We start from the raw sequence: 27,300 nt of genomic DNA on the forward strand, positions 1-27,300 counted from the left end.
CTCTCTCTCTCTCTCTCTCTCTCTCTCTCTCCTCTCTCCCTCCTCTCTCTCTCCTCTTTCTCCTTTAGACATGCTTCTGGTCAAAAGAAGAATGACTACCCCCACCATATTGAGCAAGGCAAATCCAACCATGCTCCTCACGTTTTGCAGTTGAGGGACCACGGCTCAGAAGGAAATTCAGCATGTAGCAGGGGCACAGCTGCAACCCTTCTGGTTCTCTACAGCTTTGATACCAACTAAGGCCAGCCTCCAACCTGGAGGTTTGCAAGATTATTAGTTTCATTTTACAGCTCAGCAAACCAAGACTCAAGGATTACTGAGTGTCCTTCTAAAGGAATAGATGCTAACATTGGGTTGGGTTTGAATTCAAAATTGAAGTGACTTTAGAGTCTTTCCTATTGGCCAGAATGGGGAGGAAAGAGACTAATTTTGCATGGTTTTGCCCAGGACTGGTTCCCAAGATGCATAGATTGCTCTGCCCCTTTGAAAAAAATCATCCCATCTACTGGATGTAGTAGCAACCTCTATGAGTTCGAGGCCAGCCTGCTCTACGTAGTAAGTTCTAGGCCAGCCAGGGCTACATAGAGCAACCCTGCCTCAAAAACCAAACCAAAACAGACAAGTAAATCCTGGGATTACAGGCTTATGTTGCGATATCGGGCTGAGTTTACATCAGTGGCACAGAGGAATCTGCAGACTTCCATTCTGGGTTCTCCCACTGTCTATGAGTCCCCTTTTTCTATTCTATTCTATCCTGACTCTTCTGAGCTCTGCTCTCTGCTCTACATCGTTCAACAATGTTATTAGTTGGGGACCAACCAGCAGCGACACAGAGTGAGTTCTGATTAAAAAAAAAAAAAAAAAAAAAAGCTTCCTCCAGCGCTCCCTAGAGGTAGGCCAGGCTGCCCAAAAGCAATTCTTGTAGGAGCCTATAGGTGGCGCCCGAGAGTCAGGAAACAAGCTTGGGGTTGGATATTGGAGGGGGAGGCGATTCTGAGCCCCTGGGGTCCACCCATTAGCAAATCACATAGTCCACTACTGACTTCACTTCCTTTCCAGCGTCTGAGATCTGAAGGAAAACCCCGCTAAGGGATGGCTAGCCAGGACAGGAAGATGGACGAGAGCAGAGGCCGAAAGAGCCCCCACCCCTCCCTGGGACTTTGGAAGGCGGTTGAAATTCCTCTCAGCCTTGGTCGGAAGCCCAAGCCACTGATCGGGATCAAAACAAAATAGGGTTCTGACACGGGCGTGTCATCAAAAGCTTCACTAGAACTAAATGGCTGGGGGGAGGGGGCATAACCACCCGGCTGGGGCGTGGGCTCCCGGAGTTATCAGGTAGGAAGGAAAAGCCGCTGCATGAGCCATTAGCACCAGCTAGAGCAACAGGATAGGAGTAGGGGGCGATCAAAGATTTTTTTTTTTAATTTAGGCAATTTTAAAGTCAGACAGATCTAATTAGACGCTGAGCCCTGTCAACACTCCAGTGCAGACCGCATGAGGGATCACTTCTCCACTGTTCCCAGATTAATGCATTTTCCACACACAAGAAGGAGCCCTCTCCAAACGCACCCCCAACTCAACCCTCTGGATGGGTACCTCTGCACTGCACCTCAATTCTGACCAGTTTAATGATTCCCTAGGGACTTCATGAAATACGGAAGGGGATTTGGGGTGTCTGAGCATCCAATAGTGACGTAGGCTCAGAAATTCCCAGAGCAACCTGGGGAAAACCAGTTGAGAATGCTGGCCCATCATGCAAGGGAGGCCCTGGGTTTGAGTCCCAGCACTGCAGAAACCAGGCATGGGTCCTAGTATTCATGGGGTGGGGGTAGGAAGATCAGAAGTTCAAGGTCATGCTAGACTATATAGCAAGCCTGAGGCTAGCCTGGGCTACATGAGCCCCTATCTCAAAAAAAAAAAAGTGGTGGTTGGGGGATCCCTTCTTGATCTGGAGGGAGACTCCAGTTCAAAGACAAAACAAGAGTCAAGGGGTGTCCTTGGCATTATCAATCGCAAATGTCCATCTTGGTTCTGTTGGAATGTAGGTATCAAATATCAGACATCAGGTGAGGAACTCCCAACTCCACCCTGCTCATCCTCTCTAAGTACTGATCTAAGCCAAAGAGGGACCAGCCAGGAACAGTGACGCAGCAGACAGAAGACGGACATGTCTTCCAAGCAGGAAGGTGGCAAAGGGACACAGCACCAAACCATGTAAGTGGGCTTGGCTCTGCCGTACTGTGTGCTCCAGCAATGCTTCCCTTACATGGAACTCAAAGAGCTGGTGGCCTGGTCTTTGGATGGTGCCCGCTGTGGCAGAGCTGAGCTTTCAGAGCCCAGGTGCCCAAGAGCGTGGGGCTCCCAGCCCTGCTCCTGACTCCCTCAGTGCCCTCTCCCAATCCCACCTTGGGGTACTGTATAGATTAGAGTAAAAAATGGATCGGGGGTTCAGAACAAAGCACCAAGCAGGCCAAGGCCACAGAGCCATCAGCCCCGAATCAATGTATTCAATAGGTTCTAGTGCAGTTCTCTGTAAGGTTTTGTAGGGGAGTCCTGAATGGTGGCATGTGTCGATTTTATGCAATAATAAAGTCTAAGCTACCAATGTGACATCACTGAGGCTGCACACACACACAACACACACACACACACACACACACACACACACACACGGTTCCCAAAGGTTGGTGCCACGTGGCTCTGGCTATCAGCTGTCTGCTCAATGCTCAAGCCAGACTCTGCCACTCTGCCAGCATCTCCTGGGGAGGGAGTGCTAATGAGTGAGGCAGGTTGCTGTCCGAGTCCAACTCTGCCACGTCCTGCTGAGCCCCCTCAGAGCCTTTGAAAAGGTTAATAATGACCCTGCCCACTTGATAAAGGTCTGGAGGAAGTCAAGTGTCATTTCGTGAAGGACAGTTGGTGACTATCAAAGGTCTTCCCATGAACCATGCCCACCAAGAGAGACTGCAAGAGAGGGCCTGTGTTAATGTATGGTTGGGAACAGCGCACTGAGGGGACACTGTGTAATGCACAGTTGGGAACAGCCCACTGAGAGGACACTGTATGATGCACAGTTGGGAACAGCCCACTGAGGTGACACTGTATGATGCACAGTTGGGAACAGCCCACTGAGGTGACACTGTAATGCACAGTTGGGAACAGCCCACTGAGGTGACACTGTAATGCATGGTTGGGAACAGCGCACTGAGGGGACACTGTATGATGCACAGTTGGGAACAGCCCACTGAGAGGACACTGTATGATGCACGGTTGGGAACAGCCCACTGAGGGGACACTGTATGATGCACAGTTGGGAACAGCCCACTGAGGTGACACTGTAATGCACAGTTGGGAACAGCCCACTGAGGGGACACTGTATGATGCACGGTTGGGAACAGCCCACTGAGGGGACACTGTATGATGCACAGTTGGGAACAGCGCACTGAGGGGACACTGTATGATGCACGGTTGGGGACAGCCCACTGAGGGGACGCCACACTCCTGGCCCTTCCTGGATACATGATGTCATCAGACAGCATTGCACATGAAGAGGGAGGAGACAGGACAGCCCTGCCTTCTCACCCTTTGGGCAAGGAAGGCCAATCCTAGTTGAAACAATCGTCTTCCTACACCTCTCTGGGTAGGGTGTGCTCTAAAGAACTGAGGGTAGCAGGTGACATAAAGGATCATGGGCACAAATCCCAAATATGGAAGGCACTAGATACCCAGCCATGGAGGGTGCCATGTGATATCTGGCCTCAAGACTCCAAAGGGAGGCTTAAAACAGGAAGCTTCCCAAACTCTCTGTTTAATCAAGAATCTAGCAAAGAACACCTGTTGCTCTTCCAGAGGACCTGGGTTCAATTCCCAGCACCCATATGGCAGCTCACAATTGTCTGTAACTCCAGTTCCAGGGGCTCTAACACCATCACACAGACATACATGCAGGCAAAACACCAAGGCACATAAAATTAAACGGTTGGAAAAAGGACTCAGTGGTTAAGAGCACTGGCTACTCTTCCATATGACCCAAGTTCTATTGGGAACCCACACGGTGGCTCATAACTATCTACAACTACAGTCCTGGAGGACGTGAGGCCCTCTTCTGCCCTCCGTAGGCACCAGGCACATGCATGGTGCATAGACATACATGTAAGCAAAACACTCATACACATAAAATAAAATAAATTAAAATAGGGGCTGGAAAGATGACTTGGCAGTTAAGTGCATTGGCTGCTCTTGCAGAGGACCTGGGCTCGATTCCTAGACCCACACACTGGCTCACAGCTTTCTCTAAGTTCTCCTGTTCCAGGGGATCTGATGTCCTCTTCTGATCGCCACAAAAATATACATGCAGCCAAAACATTCATGCAATAAAAGTAAATATATAAAATTTAAAAATAAATACATTTTAATTTTTTTAAAAAGACATCTTTAAAAAAAATGAATCCAGGGGCTAGAAAGATGGCTTAGTAGGTAAAGTGCTTGAGGACCTGAGTTCAGTCCCCAGAATGCAAGTAAAAAAGCCAGGCATAGAGCTAGGCGGTGCTGGCGCACACCTTTAATCCCAGCACTCAGGAGGCAGAGGTAGGCAGATGTCTGAGTTCGAGACCGGCCTGGTCTGACTGTGTGCACTTGCCACCCCAGTACTAGAGAGGAGGAGCCAGGTGGATCCCTGGGGCTCGCTAGCCAGTCAGCTTAGTCTAACCTAAGTCCCACGCCAATGACAGACCCTGACTCCCAGAAACAAGCACCTGAGAAATGACACCCAAGACTGATCTCTGGCTTTTGTGCACCCACACTCGCATACGGGCGCACACACATACACACACTCACGCATGCACACTCTCTCTCTCTCTCTCTCTCTCTCTCTCTCTCTCTCTCACACACACACACACACACACACACACACGCACACACACACACACACAGAATCCAAACTCTCACATCTGGGGATCTTCTCAGCCAGCCACTGATATGTCCCCTGGCTGGGCAACCTGGGTACTCACAGCTGGTTGAACACTCGCTTCATCTCATCCGTGATGTTCATGGAGCCGACCTCCTCATCTGAGAACCGATTCACCTCCCCATCCTGCTCTGCGATGTCATCATCTGAAGCCACCTTACGATCTTTTTTCTTAGGGACCACCTGGGCAGGGAAGGAAGAAGCCAAGGTAACTGGGGTGCTTGCCTGGGGCGGAGAGCGGGGTTGAGCCTGGACAGGAACCATTGTCCCAAGGAGTAGATGGAGTATGGCTGAGGCCAGCCACCACCGCAGGGAGCTGCATAGGTCCTCTAACAAGCGTGCAGCGTTAGCAGAAAGCGTGAGGTATGAGGCATGCAGGGTGAAGGACACAGACACAGGGACCAAGTCCTGCCCGGGGAAGGGCTAGTGACCGGGCCAGCTCAGCTCACCCATCACCAGAAAAGCAGTCTCGTGACTGGGAACGATGGTAGGCCAGACCAAGGTATCATCACCTGGGATGTCTCAAAGCCAGTCAGAGAAGTAAAGAAACCCCGTCAAAGGTCAAAAGAGCTGCATGCTTTCAGAATCTCCCTCTCGCATGCAGAGGCATGGGGGTGGTTCACCAAACTTCTGCTCCAAGCGACAAGACCCAAGCAAACGAGGGCTGCATAGCTCCCCTCAGGGAGCAGCGAGGAGCCATGAGATGGTGAAAGGACTGGGGGAGGCTCCGACCTCCCACCACTAAGTCCAGAGTCACACACAGAAAGCAACAACACACCACGGCACTGCCCTGGGCTAAAGCACAAGCCAGACTATGACCCGAAACTTCTGAGAGTGACGCGTGCCCACTGTCAGGAGGACCACACCCAGGCCCTCTCCCAAACTGTCCACTGGTGCCAACCGATTGCCTTCTCTCGCGCATGGGAAACCAGGGGAGGGGAATGGGAACTAGGCAAGCGCCAATAGCTTCTCTTCAGGAATCCTGAGGGCCAGTTGTCAGGGCTCCCCACCACCTGGTCAGGGCTCCCCCATCCATGGGAACAAATCAGAGTATCAGAGAAAGAGGCTTTGTGAGGAACGGTGGGCACAGGAGGTTCCAGCCGGCTCTACCATGCCCTTTCTTGGTAAGTCCTATGGGCCCCCAGGGCCTCAGTCTCCTCAGCTGTGAACTACAGATCCCCAAGTTTGTGTCTCCCTAGGGGAGGTCAGAGGGTCAGGTGACTGACTACCTCAGGATGGCGGGGGTGGGGTGGGGCGCGTAATGAGCAAAATGTAGAGGGAAAGAGGCATCGACTGGGTGTGGTAGAGGTCAGGGCTTGCTCTATGAGGTCGGGGTGGGGACTGGTGAGCGGGGCCGGCCCTGGTCACCTGGAAGATCTTGGACACGTCTTCCGAGTTCCGCTGCTGTGCAACATCGCACAGCTTAGCCGTGATATCGATTCGGCGGCAGATGTCCATGTCCACCTTCATAGCCTTTTCTTGGATCTTTGTATCCAGGTCTGTCATGGGCTGCAGGGAGGACAGCAGGGGTTATGTGAGCCAGGGATGGAGCAAGCATGAGGGGGCCGTCAGAGGAGGAGGGAGACCCCTAGGGGTGGGGAAGCCCCTGGAGTCCGTTGCAGGGTGGGGGGAGCAGGTGTTGAAGGTTGTGGTGTGGGGAGCGGGTGTCGAGCCTTTCCTAACGGTGGAGGACTGGTCAGCACTATTCAGGGTAGGAAGGGGCATGGGGACTTCAGGAGGGAAGATATGAGGCGGTGTGTGCTGGTCCCCCTCAGGGCTGCAGGGCATGGCGATGTTGGTTTGGTGGCAGCATAGGACAAGGACGCTGAGAGTGTTGAGAGGAAGCCTTCCAAGGCCGGGTGTCACTTGGTCAAGGCCTTTGGTTTAATTCTCCAGCACACACACAAGAAATGCACAGACTCCCCTTCTGCTCCCATCCTCATGCCTGTCTCAGCAGCTCTTTCTCTAGATTCCTGCCGCAGACGACAGCAGGGGTCACATCGAAAGAGGAAGGGTTCCCTCTGTGCCCAACTGAAAGAAGACATGTGGCCTCCACCTGGGTCCCACAGCTTCATCTAACCACAAGCAACTGCATGTCCCTGAAAGCCAGGAGCTGAGCCAGGCTGAGTCACCAAATTCAGGCTCCTTCTCCTTCAGGTGGACTCTCCTGGCAGACTGCCCACTGCCTGAAGGCAGCAAGTAACCCAGGTCCAAGAGCCAGGGAGGCCTATGTGGCTAACAGCTGTTTCTACCCATGGTCAGTCACTCAGAGGGGCCCCAGATGGCCAAGAAGACGCACACGCCAACCATTCCCAACTGAACAAGGACACCCTTCAGGAGAGCGGGCTCCCTGAGCCTGAAGTCTCTTGGGTTGGCACAGCCACGTCCATTCGGTCGCCTGTGCTCTGCAGACACCGAGGTCGCCACGTGGCCAAGTTGGGAGAATCGAGCAACACATACAGATGTCAGGGGCCCGAGGAGGAGGGCGATGGGTTAAGCAGCGGTTAAAGCACCTCTATTCAGACATAGGGAAGCGATGTGGGGAGGGCAGGGAGGCACCTGGTTCCCAGTGCATCCCTCATAGGAACAAACCAGCCAGCCACGACTGTAACTATAAGCCGAGCTCGAGCCTCGGAGTGAATGAAGCGTTTGGCATGATGGGTAAAGGGAGGTCATGATGCCTAGGGTGATGGCCATACCACTTACGTCACTCATGAGCCCTTTGAACACCACCAGCTCGGCCTTGAGCCGTTCAATCTTCTCGTTCATCTCCTCCTGGATAGCCTCAGCTTCTTGCGCTGCCTGCGGACGGACGGAGATAGGCAGGCTTTAAGAGGAGGAGAGGATGGACACCTGGGTCCAAGGCCCGGCCACTCAGTGTCTACATAAGCTAAACATCTGCGTCCCTCAGCCCAGCCTGGCTGCCGAGCTGTGCCGCCTGCTCCCAGCGCTTCCTGCGGGTCAGGTACGACGAAGGAAAACATCAGGAGCAAAGCAGGCTCCCCAGCACTTAGAAATACAATGTCAACCAATTGCCAGTCCACCAGGTGCCTATTTTTTTTTAATAATAAAAAGACATTTGTTTCTTTCCTATACTTCTTTTTTTTGAGGATGACCTTAAACTTCTTTTGTTGTTGTTCGTTTGTTTTTCAAGAAAGGGTTTCTCTGGTGTCCCTGGCTGTCTCAAAACTTGCTCTGTAGACCAGGCTAGCCTTAACCTCAGAGATCCACCTGTTTCTGCCTCCCAAATGCTGGGGTCAAAGGTGCCTGACGACATGCCCGGCTCGGCCTTGAACCAATCATCCTGGCTGCACGTCTCAAACGCTGGGGCTGCAGGTGTGCACCACTGTTTGCACTGTTTGCATTGGGAACCCGGGGCTTTGTGCGCACTAAGCAAACATTCTACCAACTGAGCTGTGTCTCTCACTTTCTTAGAAAATAAATTCTTTAAACGTCAGAAAGTGATCTGAATTTTTAACTCATCCTAGAAACAACTAGTTCTCAGTTTTAATATTTTTCATGGTGCTAGAGATCAAAATTGGGGCTACGCATAAGATAGGCAAAGGGGTCCATCTTTAAAAACACATTGTTTTGCTTTGTTGAATCAGGGTCTCATGAAACCCAAGCTGCCTGGAACTCACTACACAACCCAGGCTGAACTTAAATTCCTCATCCTCCTGCCTCCGCCTCCCAAGCAATTATAGGTGCAAGCCACCACACCCGGCTGTCAAAAAAAAAAAAAAAAAACCAACAACTAACTCTGCATTGCCTTCTCATGGTGTTGCTGGTCTGGTTGTGACAGAGAAGAAAGGAAAACGGGCTGAGGATAAAACGTGCTGCTCAGAGTTCCCAGTAAGTATGAGTGGCGCAGCCCCGAATGCAGAGCAGCCAGAGGGAGAAACAAGGTGAATGTCCTCAGGTCTGCCCCGAGCCTGCCTGGAGGCTGGAAGCTACCAGAGGATATGTCTGTTCCCAGGTCTCTCCAGGGCATCAGTCCTAATCTGAGGAATTTGCCATTGGAAGGTGAAAGAGACCTGAAGACCACCTATCCCAAGTGGCACCTGGAGGTTGAGAGACAGGAGAGGAAAGCAGGACAGGGGCTACGCTAGCTCGAACTCTGCCCAGCTTTTCCCAGCATGGCCTCATAGCTAACTTGCCAACCCCTCCGGCTGGGGACCCCGGGGACTCTTACCTCCTGCAGTGTGTCTACCATGGTCTGAAGGTCCATACGCTTGGATAGCTCTTCCTCCCATCTGGAACAGCAAGAAGAACAAATGGTCAGAGGACTTCTTCCTGCCTGCCCCCAGTTCCCACCTCATCGTCCAAGCAGGGCAAGGAAGATGCCTAGGAAAAGCTGCCTGCCCTCCAGGAAGCTCCCAGCCTACCTAGAGGTAGGGGGAGCAACAAGACCTTGGAGTGGTGCTAATCACAGGGTCCAGTGGTGGCAAATACCACCTCTGAGGCACAAGCATGGTACTATGGGGACAGAGATGGGAAAGACTGCTGCCTATCCCATGCAAACTGTAAAGGGCTACACAGATGCTGCTGGTCCAGCTGCTGCTGTAAGGTAGAGAACCAAAGCCAGGCTTTAGGACTCCTCTCTAAGAAGCAAGCTTACCATGCTAAACACTAAAATCAGGGCTATGTGCTCTGCTGCACGCCTCACAGGCCACAGAAATTGCCTGTGCAGGTTTCAGAGTCTTGTCGATGTGGAGACTAAGCTCGATGGTTAAATAGCTTTCCCAAAGGCCCACACCTAATCCATGGGTAGGTCCAGCCCTCCCCGCTCCAGTGTTTCATGCATGCCAGACACTGAGGACTTTGTGCATAGTGTTTCGTGTACACAGCATTGGTAGAAGCTGAAGCGGCAAAGATGGGCAAGCACACAGGTTAACCAGGCAATGGGGAGAGGCAGCTCCAGGGGGCTCTGACAATGGGGGGGGGTGTTGGGCACTAGCAAAGGTAACAGCACCAGCTTCTCTTGAGAGAGGTTTACATGATGTGACTCAGGCCTCCAGCAGTGGGTGGGATGGATGCCACCATCATCCCCACGTCACAGCTGACAAACAAAGCATGGCTGAGAGACCCTTCCCAATGTGTGGTTGGGACAGGGGGAGCCAAGACTCAGCCTCCAAGGATGAACACCTCATTAAGATACCCTCCCTGCCCGGAGGAGCTGGCAGCCTGCGCCTGCCCTTCTCCTCCGCCTTGGGACAAACAGACAGGCTTCTGTCTTTCTTCACTCCATACTACCCTCCCTACATGGTCGCTGAGCAAGGAGGTCTGAGCCTCTTAAGAAGCTGTGGGGCCAGGCTAAAAATAGGCCAGAGGGGAGGACTGGATGAAGGGCTGGTTACATCACCAGCTTTTGGAAACAAGAGAAAATGGATACTGTTTGCACACACTGAGGAAAATGTCTCCTCTCTCCACACAAGCTGGCCCTGCCAGGCTCCCGGGAGACATGGGTCTACTTCCGCCTTAACCAGTGGCATGGCAGGGTCTATATCTGCCCTGAGCCCTGGAACTCCAGAGTACAGAGGACACAGAAGGGATCTCAGGGCCTCACGTGAATGGAACTCTCTCCCTAGATGCCCCCACCCCCACCCCCCAACCCCTGAACCCAGAGAGAAACTGAGACCTAGGCTGCATTTGTTCAAGGTTACACAGGATGTCACAGATGTGGCCAGATCCAGAACCAGGCCACCTCTCATTGAGAGGAGCAGGGGTGCCAGGCTCTCCTCACCACTGCTAGCAGCCCAGGGCATTTGGAGCTTCCCTCAGGGGAGGTGAAGGCCCAGGACACAGTCCCGTCCGGGCTGAATCATCGCTCCTGGCCACACTGCTCTGATGGGGAGGGCAGAGAAGGTACAAGGGAGAGTGTGTGGTACTGGCTGCAGTCCAGCTTTTGGGGTTAGGCCCTCTCATGCCAACAACTGGAGCAACCAAGCACTTGAAGGAGAGAGACGGGCACAGCACTGGTCCTCCCCACACCCCTGGAATGCAGAAGAATACCCTTAACCTTTCCTCAGACCTACCCGTCACCAACCAAGTAATGGCTTTGGATCTCCAGACAGGAACAGCAGCTACTTATTGACAGAGGTTTGTCTGGGTCTCACATACGGGACTCATTCCCTCATACACACATTGGCGTTCACACAAATTACTAATCTTCCCGGGGTATTATCCAAAACTACTTTGCAGATGAAGGAGCTGGGGTTCAGAGAGATGAAGTCACTTTTCTAAAGTCACACAGTTAGCACTAGGGAGCTGGGACACAAACCTCACTCAGCCTAGGTCCTGCAGGTGATCACCCAGCCATCTTGTTCCCACACGAAACCCTAACTCAGCAAGTCTACACAAGGCTGTCTGCTCCCAGTGATGCCAGCCTGCAGACGGCACTCTGTGTGTCCGCGCTGTCAGTGCCTCGACCTCCAAGCACCCACTTCCATCACGTTTCCCAGGCTGCACCCCAAGGATGGGTTTGCGCAAATGAGTTCATAGGCTTTTTACTTCCAAAGCTGGGGTAGGCATGCAGCTGCCTCTCTGTCCCCAAGGGAGGAAAGACAGACCCTGAATGTGGACAGCAGCTGGTTGCACAGACTGAGCCCCTGTCCCAAAGAGATGTCCCTCCCAGGGGTGACAGCGGGAAAATCTGGCAGAGCTGGCTAGCATGTTGACAATGCAGAAAATCTCTGCCCTTCAGCCGTTAGCTGCCTGGACAGACAGGTGGTGTGTCTCCCCTGGACCCGGCTTCACCAGAATCTTGTCAGCTGAGTGGCTGGCTGAGGTTTCAGCACCTGTTTCCCTGTCCAGGGCTTCCTACAGAGGGAGGCTTAGCCGGGGAAGGGACCTACAAACACAGGGAACAGAGCAGGAGGACAACACAGGACCCCTTGCCACCAGGAGGGGACACACACTTAAAAGTCAGGGGCTTGGTGGACGAGCTCTCCTGAACCCAACACTCAGTCCTTCCAACATCTCTTAAGTGCGGGGTGATGGAAGCAAGAACTTGAGAGGAGGGTGTATTAATCCCCCAAGGACTAGGCCCCCTCCCCAAGTTGAAGATGAAGAAGCAGGCTTGGCCTCTGGGTGTTAGCCTGTTCCTTCCCTCCTCCTCTGCCTCCTAGAACTTTCTCCTTTCTCCCACGCTGTCCCAAGTGTCATCTTCTCTTCAAGGCATCCTCTTCAAAAAAACTCCACAGACTCTAGGCAGCCAGACCCAGGGACCAGGAGAGGTTTCCCCAGGTAGCCTGGACATCATGTGCACAGCTCTTAGCTCTCCCCTGAGAGTCCCAGGCCCATGAGGCTATGGAGAAGGATGGGGAGTGAGGCCACCTCTGCCTCTTCACCATGCCAAGGGCCGAGGGCCACCTCACTTGCTCTGAGAACCCTGGGCCCTGGCTAAATGAAGCAAGGAGGGATCAAAATAATGGGTTGTCCGGACTGGGGGTGGGAGTGCAAAGGGAGAGCTGGGTCTAAAGCTGGGGGGCAGGCTCCCTATCCCTTCTCAGTAAGGAGGGGGATATTCATAGAATGGAAAGGAAGCTAGTCCTCTTCTTCCACCATAAGGGTCCGGGGATTGAACTCGGTTTGGTGGCAGCCGCCTTTTTTCTGCTGGACCATCTTCCTGACCCTTATTGGATGGAATGGGATGGACGCATGGATTAGGTGGGTGGAGGAGAAGATTAATAGGTGGATGGATGGATGGGTGGGAAGATGAATGGGAGGATGAATGAATGAGCGGACCGATGAATGGGAGGGCGGATGAATGAACTGGTCCACACTCAGGCCCCTTCCTTCAGCCTAAGCCCTGCCCCCAATCTTATCTTTGTTTCCCAGCCTGGGGAAATCCACAGTCAAATTCCCACACAGCCAGGCTCTCTGGGTGTCCTCTAGGCTCCCGTAGCCCTCCTGGGGGAGGGGCAGCACATCCCAGACAGGAAGCCTGAAGGAGAAAGAGAAACCTCCTCCCACTGCTTACAACCCTTCAAGGCCGGGAGGGGAGGCAGGGACGCCAGGACAATCAATGCAAGGAGAGGAAATGACTCCATAGAATGGCCCAGCCAGCCTCTGAGAGAGCAGGCCCCGCCACCACCTAAGCGGAAGAGGCACGTGTGGGAGACCGGCAGCTGAAGGGGGAGGTGGCAGCCCCGTCACTGCCAGATGTGGTCCCTCAGCATTCCTGAAGAGCCAGTGCTAGGACCACGTGACAGATGAGAAATCTCAGCTGGCCACTGGGGGCGGCGGAGGGGGGAGGGTAAGGGAAGGGAGAGGCTGCCTGAACCAGGGCCAGTGGCTCCCCCTCCTCCATCAGCTCAAAATGACACACAGACGCAGGAAGGAGCCCATGAAGCTGCGCTACGGAGAGGGAGAGGCGGAAACCGAAGCTGAAGCCACTGGCAGAGGGGCTGACTCATGGGGCTTTCATATCCTGAGCAGTTAGAGAAAGGCTCGGCAGCACCGAGGAAGAAAGTGGGCGCAGCCACTGCAGACAATTAGAGCACCTGGGGCCCGTGGGGGGGGGGGTCGGTCCTGCAGCCCCCAGGCTGTAGAGACAGAAGTAAAATGGCAGAAATGAAGATACTCTGAAAATGAGGCACTTGTGTTCCTCAGTCTGACTTTCAAGGTACAGAAACAATGGACCCCGAGACATGGCAGTTTCCCCAGGAATCTCAAACTGGAACAAGGAAAAGGCCACCGCCAGAGTGGGGACCTTGTCTCTTGGGAAAGGACTGCGCACATTTCTAACAACTGTCTGAGCACCTTACAGGGTGATGGTGAAGTCAATGCTGGGCCGGAGTGGGCAGGACCACACTCTGTCCAGGACTCTGTGTGTGTGTGTGTGTGTGTGTGTGTGTGTGTGTGTGTGTGTGTGTGTGTGTACACTCAAACCCATGGCCCCCTATTTAAAGATTTAGCCTCACTTCAGAACCCCAAGGGTGACCGAGGGGGTCAGTGGATCTCTTTGTCCCTCTTCTCAGTGTGGCCACACTGAATACCTCTCCCTTCTTCATGTTATTAACTTGATTGTTTTAATTAGCTTCTCGAGGATGGGTGGCTGAACTTGGCTTCCTGAGGTACAGACTGTGGCTCCAAGTTTGGTAACATTTCAACTCCTGTCCTTACATTCCCCAGCTGTGAGATCCTGAGCAAGGCCATCACCCTCTCTGGGTGTTGGTTTCCCTCCAGTGTGGTGGAAAACATCTCTCTGAGGACAGTTGTGGAAACCAGTCTGCGTGAAGAGGAAGAGGGCGAAGACCTCAAGTCCCACCCTGAGTAAGGGCAGCGCATCACAGCCAGCAGCTCAGCTCAGTCTGGCTCCAAGAGCAGATCAGGCAGGCAGGGCAGCAGGCGGGAGCCTCAGGGTGCCAGAGGGAGCCACAAGAATGGTCCCGCCTGGAAGCAGGCACACCCAGGCCGACTCACTCAGGTGATAGGAAACAGGCGCAGGTGAGGCTGGGCTGGGACCATCAGTGGAAAACTTCATTCTGGGCCAAGCGTGGGCCTGGGCCTGGGCCTGGCCCCGGGGTGGGGGCAGACAGCAGCTTCCTTCCCCATGGTCTGCCTCTGCCATCTCTGCTCCACCCTAGTCATGTAGATGAGTTCACCCCACTGCCTCGCAGCAAGGCCAGGTACAGACAGACAAGGGGCTCTCAGCAGAGTGGAGGCCCAGCTAAATGCCTTCTGGGCTAGACAGGGGCTTCAGTAGAGCCCAACCGGGGAGCCTTGGGCTGCACAACCCAGGGTTGGCTCTCCTGGGAAGAACCAGAGCTTCAGCGGCTTCCCTGCACCCTCCAAAGGAGCTCGCTAAACTTGACTGAGTCTGGGTCCTCACTCCTGGGTCCACCCCTCTTCTATACCACAGCCCTTCTGTGTTTGCAGCAGAATACAAAAATAATGGGGCACAATGACAGAACCCAGTACCACCAACCACCAGCCCATGCCCCAGGAAGTTAAGGCTGAGCCACAAACCCATGAGCCACTTCCCTCTTCCTCTCCTGGCTTCTTCCTCCCTGGACTATAAACACATATTCTTCCTTGAAGATGACAGCCAGGGACCTCAAGCTACCCTCCAGCAGGGAGCCCTGCACCCCCATGCTCCCATCCACCCGTGCCTGCCTTGGCCTTCTGGGTACCACCCCACCTCCCCACCTCTAAGGAATGTGGATCCTGAGAAAGGACGCTGCCACGCGGACATGCCCACTAGGGCTGCCCAGCTGTACTCCGCCGCCCAGAAGGAAACACAAATTAAATGCCAGCTGATTGTCTCCGCGGAGGAGGTATTAATTTAATGTGAACACTTAACCCCAGCAGCCGATCCCATTACAGGCGGGCGGTAATAGCTGGAGCGGGCTGTAGCCCAGACAACAGGCTGGTAATAGGCTGGGTTTTAAGGAACCCTCCACACCCAGCACAGCCTTCCACCAGCACACGGCTGGCCCATTCACAGCCTGAACCATCCCACAAGGCTGCCAAGGAGAGGGTAGACAGGATCACAAGTCATTGGGAAGCTCTCTCTGCAGGAGAGGGTACCCAGCTAGGAGTCAGGAGGTCCTTGAGTACTGGCTGTGGCCAATTCGCTGCATAATCTGGGCAAGTCTCCTCTCAGCCAGGCCTTGTCCCACTTATCTGTAACAGCATCATCAAGAATCCAGGGATGTAGCTCAGTTGGCAGAACGCTTACCTAGCACTCATGAGAACCAGGGTTTTTTTCCTCTAGTGCCACATAAACCAGGCATGGTGGTGCACTCCAGGGTGGAGGCGGGAAGAGCAGAAGCTCAAAGTCAGCCTCGACCACCTAAGGAATGCAAAGCTGATCTAGGCCACATAAGACCCTGTCGCAGAGGAGGGGGAATCTGGATAGTGCATCCATAGCGTTCTTTGCATACTCTGGCCATGGCAATAGGTGACAGGCAGTTCTGGCCTGGATAGTGCCCGGTTCAGATGCCTGCCCTCAAAGGGTGCCCCCGAGCCTCCTCTGCCTAGCTGCCAGCAAGGGACAGGGTGGTAGCATGTACGGGCTCATTCCTATGCCTCATTTTCCCAGAAACAGTTCCCATGCCACTTGCTACAAGCTGCTCAGGGCTTTTTGTTTGTTTGTTTGGTTGGTTGGTTTCCGAGACAGGGTTTCTCTGTGTAACAGCTCTGGCTGTCCGGGAACTCACTTTGTAGATGAAGCTGGCCTCAAAGAGATCTGCCTGCCTTTGCCTCCTGAATTTGGAATTAAAGGCATGCACCACCATTGTCCAGCGATGTTCAGGTCTTACAGAACCAAATGTTGTGGCCATCACCTGACTGCCAGTGACCAATAACAGCTTTCCGAAGGGCAGCTGGTGGCATTTGGGCTGTCTATGCAGAGCCATTGGGTCTTGGGGGACAGAGGCAAAGTACAACAACCCTAGCTGACCCCCCATTCCTTTGAACCCTGAGTGGTCAGCAATGTATAGGAAGTCCAGGGTCTGGCTGACCTATGCTCTAGTTGTGTGATTTTTTTTTTCCTTTCTTTTTTTGTTTTGTTTTGTTTTGAGACAGGGTTTCTCTGTTTAGCCTTGACTGTCCTGGAACTCACTCTGTAGACCAGGTGGCCCTCAAACTCAAGAGATCTGCCTGTCTCCACCTCCTGAATGCTGGGATTAAAGTTACGTGCCACCACCAGCCAGCTCAGTTCGGTGACCAAATTTCTTACCTCTCAGGCACAACTTGAGGTCAAATTGGGCTAATTCTCATCGACCACCAGAGCAAGCAGAAACAATTTCTGTGGTTCCCAGACAAACACCTACAACAACCACATGGTTATGTAATGAACCCCCAAAGTCTCAGAGTCAGCTGGGACTTCAGCCCTGAAGGTCAAACCAACAAGTCTATGGAGAGAAGAGGAAGAGGACCCTAGAGTCTGAGCATCCTGCATCTATCTAATTGCTTCTGTGCGGCCTTGAGCAAGTTACCCACCCTCTCTGGACATGGGTGTTACTTGCAACTATGTCATGGCATATTATACAAAAGGAATACAGAAAAGGGCCTGGCATGTCATGGGCATGCAGACCAATCCTCAGCCTTTGCCTCAGGACCCCCTTGTGACAGTCACTCGGACTGGGAGCAAACTTCAGCCAGATGGCATCCAGGCTATGTGGCCCCCAAGTTCCTAGCTGCATAACCATTGGTGATAGCCATGACAATGAAGTAGGTGTCACTCACATGGGTGGGGGACCAGCAGTACACAAAGATGTGCAGCAAAGGAAAAGAAGCCAGACGCTAAGGCCACCCAATGTTCTATCAAGGAACATCTGCATCTACCTACCACGCTCACAGAGCACCCCAAGAATAAGTGGGCTCTACTCAGTCTTTTGAGGTCTGCCCCAACCAGGGCCAACAAGGCAGCCAGTAAGATGGAAGGAGGAGAAGCTGCTGGCGTCAGGCACAAGGTGTTTAAGAGTGTCTTCATGGCTGGGCATGGTGGCACTCGCCTTTAGTCTCAGCACCCTCGAGGCAGAGGCAGGCAGATCTATATGAGTTCGAGGCCAGCCTGGCGTACATAGCAAGCTCCAGGCCAGTCAAGGCTACATAAACAGACCCAGTCCCCCCAAAATAAAAAATAAAATAAAAAAGTGTCCTCTTGGACCAGCAGGCAAAGTGGGGCCCAAAGGGGCAATGGCTGCCTGTCTCCATGACAAGCTGAGGTTCTGACTGTTTTTCAAGCCACTGCCCTGCCACCCGTCCAGTGTCCCTGTCTGTCAGAGACACCTGGGACCCGTTTGTAAAAACAACAACAACAACAGCACTTTGAGGTGGCAGCTACAGGATACTCACAATTCCACAACCCTGAGTGGCATGCTGGGTGGCTACTGCTGGACAGTCAACGCTAGTCAGCCAATGCTGGGTGACCAATGCTTGGGAAACCTTCTTCCAATCACCTCTGACCAGAACCCATGCCCAAGTACATGCTGCCCCACTCCATAAAGAAAAAGGACTCTAGGAGTGTCCCCTAGCAAGGAATCTGGGTTCCAAGTTGCAGGCCACTGTGATGCTTCTGGGCTATCACTTCCAACCCTTTCCAGGGCTAGGATACTTCCATCACCTCCTCCAGGGAGGAGCTCTCTTTGCCTTCCCCATACTGAAGTTTTCAGTCCTGAGCCCTAATTTGGCTATAGCAACCAAAGCCTCGTACATTTCTACTTGCCCGTCTCTGTGGGCTGATACCACACTCCCAGGAGGTGGGGAAAGCCTTGTGTTGACCACACAATGCTTAATATGCATCAGTGAGTCTTTTACCTCCTCATGCCCTCCCGACACCTCTAAGCCAGGCATCACAATTCCCTCGTTATAGATAAGGCTCAGACCAAAGCAATGGCTGGAAGTTGAGCTTGGGGCCACACAACTCCTCAGCCTCTGTGATAAGACTGCTGCTCCGGGGTCCACAAACTCATACCTGAGTGTCCTAGAACTCTGCTTGGAAAGTCTCCAGAATCACAGCGCTAGGGGTGGATACAGGCATGCACACAGAATTGAGGTCGCTGACTTGGACAAGGGATCTACAGCCAGGGAATATTCCCTGCTTATGAACTCACTTCTCAGGGGCCCAGATCCTTCCTGAATCAACCAGCTAGTTCCACCGTCTAGAGCGACCAGCAGGGGACAGTGAGGGAAAAAAACACAAGCTTTCAAGGTGGACAGAACAAGACTCAAACCTCAACAATCCAGGTCACCTGGTTCCTGGGCTTCCTATTCCCAGGTCTCCCCGGAAAGGGATTAAGGTCTTCATGGGGCCTGGGTTGATTCTCTCAAGAGGTTGTTATAGAAGGACAAACCCGACTCCTCCCTGATCCCTGTCCTCCTCTCTCTCCAGGCAATCATTCCTGATCAACACAACCCCCACCACCCTGCCATCCACCAGGATGTAACACAGCCAGCACCACGCTGCTCCATCTTCCAGTCTCCAAAACTGCGGGCTAAACCAAACTCCTTTAAGTTACCTGGTCTCGGTGTTTTGTTTTAGCAACAGAAAACAGACTAATACACTCCTCCTCTGAAACTTTTACTTTTGAATGATGTCACATATTTAGTTAGAACCACTTCAGGTTTAAGGCAACAAAACCACCTGCTCGTTTCCCCTACTGTTTGAAACTGCAGGAGTGTTTTACAATGACTTAGAGCGGACAGAAGAAAAATAATGGGGGGGGGGATCAAACAATAACAGCCCACTGGGGTCCTCCTACCTTAAAGTGTCTGCTACCAGGCCCCGCGTCTCCACCAGCTGGTCTTACCAGATGGGATGGTGGGTGCGGCACCATGCACTAAGGGTCCCCCAATGCCATTCCCGTGTCCTGGTAGATCAAGATCGCACTGTACAGAACATGTCTGGACACTCACATTCACACACTGGCCCCGTTAGCTCCGCAGAAGTTACTATGGCCAAGGGCAACCTCGGAAAAGGCCTTTGTAATCCTCCAAAATGCTGTGTGTGACAAGGCTTCTTGCTTGTGGGTCAAAGCAGCTGAGTGAGGTCACTTGGCAGGGCAACTCCACACCTCAGGCTCCCAGTTGCCCAGGGAGCTGAGAAAAATTGAGATCTCAGTCCTGTCCCCACTCACCTTTGGCCTTTACATATGAATTGGTTTCTGTCTAGAAGGTTCCACACATATATACCCTGTTATTTCTCTCTCTCTTTATCTGATACCAACTCAGGACTCAGTTTCTATACCACCTCCTCTAAGAACTTCGTCTGCCTCCTAGGTCAGGGTCAAACCCCCTTTTGACATGGTTTTGAGTCACTGGGGCCAGAGGATTTCTGTCCCCTGCAGGTCTCAGATAATTCAGCATTTACACTATCAGGCCTATCTGATGGTCATAGCTGCAATTCGGTGTCCAGTCCAGGGCCTGACACATAGCAATGCCATGAATGGTCACCTGCTACAAAGGGCCTATGAGCTATGGCTTCTAGGCCTATTCCTGAGAGGTCCAGCCCAAGGTTCTGATTGCCTGTGGCTAAGGGCGTGACCTCTCATCAGTTGCTCCAATCTCCACAGTCTAGGACAGCTCTGTGGTTCTCTCCTGTCCACCTTGAAGCCCAAGCCTACTCAGCTCTGAAAAGGCTGGGGCCATAGCTGTTTCTCTGCAGGACGCTGACTCTGGTGCCTGGGCCTGGCTAAGCCCTTGGTGACTTTCCCCCTTCCTCCCCCCAGTGTCAGAAGCCAGCAGAAGGTCTGGGCACCAAGTCTCTAGATACCCAGGCCCAGAAGCAGGAGATTCCAAGGGCCTGTGTCCAGCAGGGTGAGGACACCACCCAGGGATCTGTTTACAGCCTTGAGAAAAGCAGCTCCCCAGGCTATTCTGGAAAGCTAATGAGCACCCTGGGTCTCTCCGCTGTTTATTGCCAGTGACTGAGTAGCCACAGGTGAGTGTGCGCCAGTGTAGGGCAGAGGCTCGGTGAGCCATGTCACTACCTCAGGTCCTGAGTTTAGCATCATCCGAGGCTTGCTCCAGGCTCGGCAGCCGTGAGTCAGGCCACCTGCCCAGGCCTCAGTCTCCCGATCTATAAAGTGGGAGAGACCCCACCTGGATTAAATGAGAATGACCAAGCACAAAGTGGCTTTCTGGGAGGGTCAGGAAAAAAGCCTGGAATACAGGATGCCATAATGTCTGTCGAGGGGAAGCTCAGAGGTAGGGAGGCTATGCCAGGCTAGCTGTGCTTTGGGCCGTGTCACCGACAAGAGGAAGACATTTCTGAGCCTTCTCCAGGAGGAAGGCGAGAGAGTGAGAGAGACCCGTCAATTACCCATGGGGTTGATGCAACCGCAGAGGGATTGCAGCAGGGAGTGTCTGCGTGTGCCTTTCCCGTCATCACCCTAATTGGCTTGGAAGAGGCAGGCTCCAGGCTGTGTTGGGACGGGTAATTAGACGGGGTTAGCCCAAACCAGGAGCGGGGTTGAGTGACTCAACATGGCTCAATGGGAGGAGACTTTGTTTCTTAGCAGCAAACTTGGGTTGCCATGGCAACCCTGGCACTCACTTAGGTGTGAACCAGGGGGAAGAGAGAAGTAGGTAAGGGGCACCCCACCCCAATCACACAGGGTCACTGCCATTTTTCTATGAGACTCGGGTCTCCTTGCCACAGTCAGTCCCCTGAGGACAGAGGGGATGAATTGAAGCAGAATCCCAGAGAATGTTCTGGGACAGCATCATCTGACTGGTGGGGAAACAGAGGCTCACAGGATCACACAATCACACTGGTTCACACTGTGACTTGTGAGAACGCAGAGGTACTAGCGGCTCACTAAGGCCTCACGGGCACTTATGAGGCAGAATTACCACTGTGTTCACTCTGAAGCCGAGAAGATGACGGCCAGAGGTCACGTCCCAGTGCAGAGCCAGGGCTGGACTCCCGATTCCTCTGAGGCACATGCCCGTGGCCGGCAGACTTCCCTGCTTCTGTCTGCCCTGTGACAGAACTAAGGCTGGATCAAGGCCCAGACTGGTTTTCTTGGGCCAGGTGATTTACCAGAAGAGAGAGTGTGTGCCTCAGCTTCCCCAAGATCAGCAACCACCATCAGGTTACTCACTAACTACAATTTCAAATCTAGAGGGCAAAGGGCTCCACTTGGGACTGCCAGGCCCGTGTGGCCCTGAGCGACTCCCATCACAGTACACAGAGTCCCCCAAGTGCTGTCCAGGGCTGGCCAGCAAGGCCACCAACCCCACTGTGCACATGTGTGTATGTGTGTGCATACATACATATGTATATGTTTATAAGAGTATGTATATGTCCACATGTAGGAATACATGCACATATGCACACACATGTGGAAGCCAAATGTCATTCTCTAGATACCATCCACCTCTTTTTCTTTTATTTTGTCTTTATCTTGGGCGACAGCATCTCTCGCTGAATCCAGAGTGGACCATTTAGGGTAGGCTGGCTGGCTAGCAAGGCCCAAGAATCCCCTGTCTCTCCTCTTCCCTAGCTCTGGAATTACAAGCACATGGCACCCTGTTCAGCATTTGTATGTGGGTTCCAGGGCTTGAACTCACCTCCCTATACTCAAAAGGCAAGTATTTCATTGACTGAGCTAGCTCCACTTGAGAGTTGCTCTGAGGCTCCTCCAGCTTCGTGACCCCTCCCCCCAACCCCTCTCTTGGAGTCAGCCAAGTGTCTAAAAGGGAAAGTTCTGACACAAAAAAAAACAAGGATTCCGTGTTGTGGCAGGGATAAGACTGTGTGTATTTGTTCCCTATCTCTACGCCAAAAGCTTTGACATCAGACAAACCAGCAAGGCTGACCCAACTCAGTCAACCCCAGCCAGTGAGTGAGCAAAAGGGAATTCATTTCTCTGAGCCTGTTTCCCTATCTGTAAAATGGGGGTAATAACACTGGCTTGTGAGGATGTGGCCAGGGACAGCTGATGGCTTCTGGGAGAACTGTCACTGAGTCCAGGCCCTGGGTGTGTGCCAGGGTGCAAGGAGTCCTTCCTCATAGTTCCTGCTCCCCGACTCTGGAACCAGGGCACTGTCCGGTACCCTGAGTTCCAGTTATCGGGCATATAGTAAGCCCTCAAGTGATGCTCGCTAGGTGAATAAGCTTTTGAGTAGGAGCCTAGCAGGGGTGCATGTCCCACCTTGTCTACATGACTCACTGTGTGACCCTGGGCCTGTCCCTGCACCTCTCTGGACCCATCTTTACAGGAAACTCAGACTCTCACCTTGGGGACACCACACAGCAGCTAACCCGGGCATCAGGGAGAGTGGCCAGAGGCCAGCCCGCTGGCTATGAGTCCTTCCCAAGAGGCCTAGACTCACAGGGACAGACAGTGGGGAGTCAACTTGCCCACAGGTTCACAAAGGCAGCAGTCAGGTCTTCTCCTGGTGACTTTGCCTTGGGACAGATGGGACACAGTATGGCATCTGTCTGCCAGATGGCCTGGCTGGCCTGAGGGGCCAGGACACCAGCTGGAAACCTAGGCCTGGGAAGCAAAACTGCTTAACCCCTTCCTGCCCAGCCACAAGGACACATCCCCTGACCCACTAAGGGTCTAGGGTGGAACCTTGGCCCTCTCAACACACAAAGGAGGTGAGGGTGGTCCTGGAGTATCAGGGATCTGTGGAGGCACCTGTGGAGCTAAGACAGTGGCGTCTTCCTTTCTGGGATACCAGTTCAGAACAGACCACTCCATCCCCCAGCCACCACCCTCAAGCAGGGAATACCAGGTTCTGTCTAAACAGAAACTCGGCCACCAGTGAATGCATGCATCGAACTCTGCTGGGTTTGGCTGAGCAGCCATAGCCACGTGGCTCAACCTCTCTGGACCTCAGTTTCCACGCCAAGAAGCGTGGGCCTGGACCAGGCCGATATGCCAGTTCTATCTCGGAGCCATCCCTGCGTCCAGGAGAAGTATGCCTCCCTCCCAGGACCCAGCAGGACCCTGAAGCCCAGGCAGATCCTCTGACACAGCATGTCCTAACTTGTGTCTGAGTCAATGCAGGCCTTCGGAACAGCAGGGAAGAGTGGGGAGATGAGGGGAGCAGAAGCTGCCCATTTCATGTACCACACAGGCAGTGATGCTCAAATGACCAAGGGAAAGGATAGCAGCATTCAGGACCACGTCTAGAGATAGGCAGGAAGCACTTCCCAGCAGGAGAAGCTGCTGGAAAGCATCAGTAGGTCCATCCATGTTTGAGTGTGAACTTTGAGCAGGCTTGTCAGTGTCTCTAGCCTCTGGGTAAAAGGATCAAATGACACCTTGATTCCCCAAACTGATCCAGCAAGGAAAAGATGGCCCTCAGGAGCGCCACTAACTGGAAGTTCAGGTTTAGGAAGGCATCTTGGAACTGATAAACCAAAGGGGGGGGCGGGGGGGAGGGCGGCTTCAGCATGGGGGCTGTATTCTGGTGTCTCTAGATGTGTCTCAAAACAGAGGCCAAACACCAAAGGAGTGGAGGGGAAAGGGGGCAAGTTAAGGCAGCTGCCAATTAAGGGTGACAGATGCCCGTCACCCCAGCAGAAAGAGAGACTGGCTTGAATGCTGACTCTGCCATGAACTTACTGGGCAAGCTGTATAGTCACTGACCCCTCCCTGGGAAAAGGGGAGATGGGGATCCCAACAACCTGCAAGGTTTCTTCTTGCTCTGACTTGACAGACATTGGAAAGGCCCCCAGTCCACATAGAGTTGTCCTCAAAGCTCAAGTCAAAGAACAGGCACAGGAATCCAGAAGGGAGGGAAGGAGGGGGGCAGGAGAGTGGGAGGGAGGGAAGGAGGATGGGTGAGTGGAAGATGGATGGATGGATAAATGGATGGACAGACAGATGGGTGGAAGGTAGATGATGGATGGGTGAGTGCATGGATTGATGAATGGATGATGGAGGGACGGATGGATGGATGGATGGATGGATGGATGGATGGATGGATGGACAGATGACGGATGGATGGATGGATGGATGGATGGATGATGGATGGGTGGGTGGATGATGAATGGATGGATAGTGGGTGATTGTATGGATAGATGGATGAACGGATGGATAAACAGACAGAAAGGTGGAAAGATGAGTGGATGGATGGATCCTGAAAAAGAGGAGCAGAAGATCCTATATGTCCCCTGGGATGACTACTTACGCCTGTCCACAAGGCCTCCCTGGAATCATTTCTAGTTACTGCAGACCCACTGGTGACCAATCCCCTTCTCTGACATGTACACACGTGAGTAAACCCACACGCACTCCAATTGAGAACCTCAAAAAGGAAAGTCAGATCTGTGCTTGCTGAATGTTGCCTGCACTACTCTTCTCCCGGGCTCCCCGACTTTTTAGACACTCTGCCAAAGCTGGAGGTGAGACGTGGTTTGATGGGAGTTGAGCCTGAGGTAATCCTTGAAGCTAAAGATACTCAAGTCCACGCGTCCACTGCCAGCTCTGCTGTTCTCTGGCTGAGACAAGTACTCAGTTGCTTCATTTCCAAGACTCAGTTTTTGCATCTGTGCAATAGGCAAGAGCCCAGCTACCTCCTAGGAACCTGGTGGTGATAAAGAGCGGCTTCTGAAAGGGCACATGGCCGCTCCTGGGAAGCAGAGGAAACGGAGTGATGGATCTGAGAACAGGCAGGCCTCTGAGGGCTTCTCTGCCCAGCCCTGCATCTCCTCCACCTGGCCTCCTACCTGGAGTGAGATTCCTGGATTCAGTTCACCCAAAGATACAAAGCAGCCTTTGTCTGGGGAGAAACTCTAAACCATAGCCCTGACGTCAGCACTGGAAAACAACACCGGGCCGTTCTTCAATGTCACCCTTTTGCCCAGGCCTGGGAAAGGCCTTCCTTGAGGTTCCAGGAGACCGCCTGCCTGTCCCCCAGGAGCCCAGATGGAACCGTGTAATCAGATTTCTGCTTATCAAACCCAGGAGAGAGGGCAAGGAACGTGAGCCCATTTCTCAGCCTGGTAGAGTGAGCTGAGAATGGAGAGCCCTCTGAGTAAACAGCTCACCTCCTCTCATAGCCAGCCCTCAAGCAAACAGGGCTGCTTCTACAACCACAGAAAGAAGGGGACATGACATTCCAAGATCCCCGGGGAGGCAGGGACAGCGACACTCCCCCATTCCTGCCACCTGGCAGCCATGGTCTGTGCCCTGAATGCCCACGCCATGCCCTCTCCTGATCACCCTACGAACAGAGTGCTAGAGAGAAGAGAGGACATCACTCCTCTTAGCCAGGCTGCGGTGCTGAAGAGAGAAAATATCAGAACACAAAAGGCTAGTCTGCCTTGGCAGCATGAGGAAGTGGGACAGTTCCCACTGTGTGGGGGCTGGGGAGGCCAAGGACAGAGTGTTGCTAAGGGCCAGCACTGCTTGGCATGTGGCATATACTCTGCCACAGAACCCTGTGACAACCTATGTCTAAGGGGGTCATTCCCACTTCGGTAGGCAGAAAGACAGAGGCTGCCAGGGTGGGGAGCAGTGACGTGAACCCAGTGACGTGAACCTAAGTCGGAGTTCTCACCCTGCATGAAAGGCTAACTCATAGGCCAAAGGTGACCCCAAAGAAGATGGACCAGAGCAGCATCTCTAAGTCCCCACAGTTTAATTGTGCCTGAAGGCTCAGGAAGGAAACACCTGCAGCTTGGAAGGCCTTGAACTTGTAGCTAGGTGAATGTGGCCTCTGCCGGTCACAACCTGCAGACCTCAGATCCCCGCTGCCCCTGGTCAGATTTAAGTCCTGGTATGTTGTCTTTAAAGAAGGGTGTAGCCCCACTGCCAAGAACAGCAAGACGCTCACAGGAAGAGCAGGAAGAGTCTACAAACACAAAAGCACCTCCCACCAGGCATGCACCTCCAGGCAGAGAGAGGGGGATGGTCTCTGAAGACAAGGTTATGTAGGGTCAGGAAGTTCCACCAACATCACGAGCTACAATTCTGGTGCGTACCTTAGAGGAAAGGGGAGAGGTCCAGCACTCAGGCCCAGGGCCCTGTCAATCTCTCCACCCCACTTCACTCAAGAGGAACCGGAGGCACAGAAAAACAACGCCACTATGCGTGTGACAGACAGATCAGGACAGGGGATAAGCCAATGAGCCCTGTGGGTGACAGCCCATATGTTCTGCAGGTTGAAAGGGAAAACCCCACCTGCAGTACCATCAACCTAAAATCTGCTCAAGGGCCCAGGGAGGCCGCTCCATCCTCGATCCTCCACTCATCCTCATCAATGCCCCCAGATGCTGGGTATTTTCCAAACTCCACCTTCAAGCCTTACATTAGCTTCCCCAGGGGACCTTAACTCAAAGAGCTTCACTGGGGTCCTGGGTCCAGCCCCGCCCTGTGTGACCTCAAGGTAGCTGCTCCACAGGGACAGAGTGGGGCAAAGATGAAACACTGAGAGACAACTCTCTGCTCTTTCTTAAAAGACAGCAGGCACCCCAGCCCACTGACAATGTAGCTCAGTGGGTAGAGGACTTGCCCAACATGCATGAGGCCCTGGGTTCAATCCCCAGCACCATATAAACCAGGTGTGATGGTATATGTTAAGTTGGGGTCTCATGTAGCCCATGGTGGTGTCCAACTCTATGTAGCTGACGATGACCGACCTTGAACTCCTGAGAGGTGACAGCAGGAGATCAGCTACATAGAGTTGGACACCACCATGGGCTACATGAGACCCCCCCCCAAAAAAATAGAATAGAGAGACAGCAGGTACCCATCTGGGGATGTCAGGGAAAGGATTTCGCTGGAAGGAAGAGGTAAGTAACAAGTCCATGAAGAGTGCCGGGAGCCGGGTAGACACAAGCATCATAAGAGGTAAAGTGGTCCCTACTTCCACGGCATACGAGCTTAGGCCCCCGAGGTCAGCAATGACCTCTAGGATGA

The 27,300-nt window shown here is 53.1% G+C and overlaps 1 protein-coding gene across 2 annotated transcripts in view; it reads right to left on the reverse strand.

Moving 5' to 3' along the window:
* Iffo2 (intermediate filament family orphan 2) overlaps positions 1-27,300 on the reverse strand; it is a 45,762-nt gene that overhangs the window by 6,621 nt on the left and 11,841 nt on the right. Inside the window, exons 2-5 of one of the 2 annotated variants that reach the window (XM_050150967.1) lie at positions 9,159-9,219; positions 7,673-7,768; positions 6,335-6,475; positions 5,010-5,149 (exon numbers count right to left, since the gene is read on the reverse strand). In XM_050150967.1, the coding sequence (XP_050006924.1) occupies positions 5,010-5,149; positions 6,335-6,475; positions 7,673-7,768; positions 9,159-9,219 (438 nt within the window). The remainder of the gene's footprint in view (positions 1-5,009; positions 5,150-6,334; positions 6,476-7,672; positions 7,769-9,158; positions 9,220-27,300) is intronic. The other variant, XM_050150975.1, reaches the window with a different exon arrangement.

This window comes from Alexandromys fortis, unplaced genomic scaffold (assembly GCF_014885135.2).
Source record: "Alexandromys fortis isolate MF-2015 unplaced genomic scaffold, M_Fortis_MF-2015_v1.1 scaffold_26, whole genome shotgun sequence".
Lineage (NCBI taxonomy): Eukaryota > Metazoa > Chordata > Mammalia > Rodentia > Cricetidae > Alexandromys > Alexandromys fortis.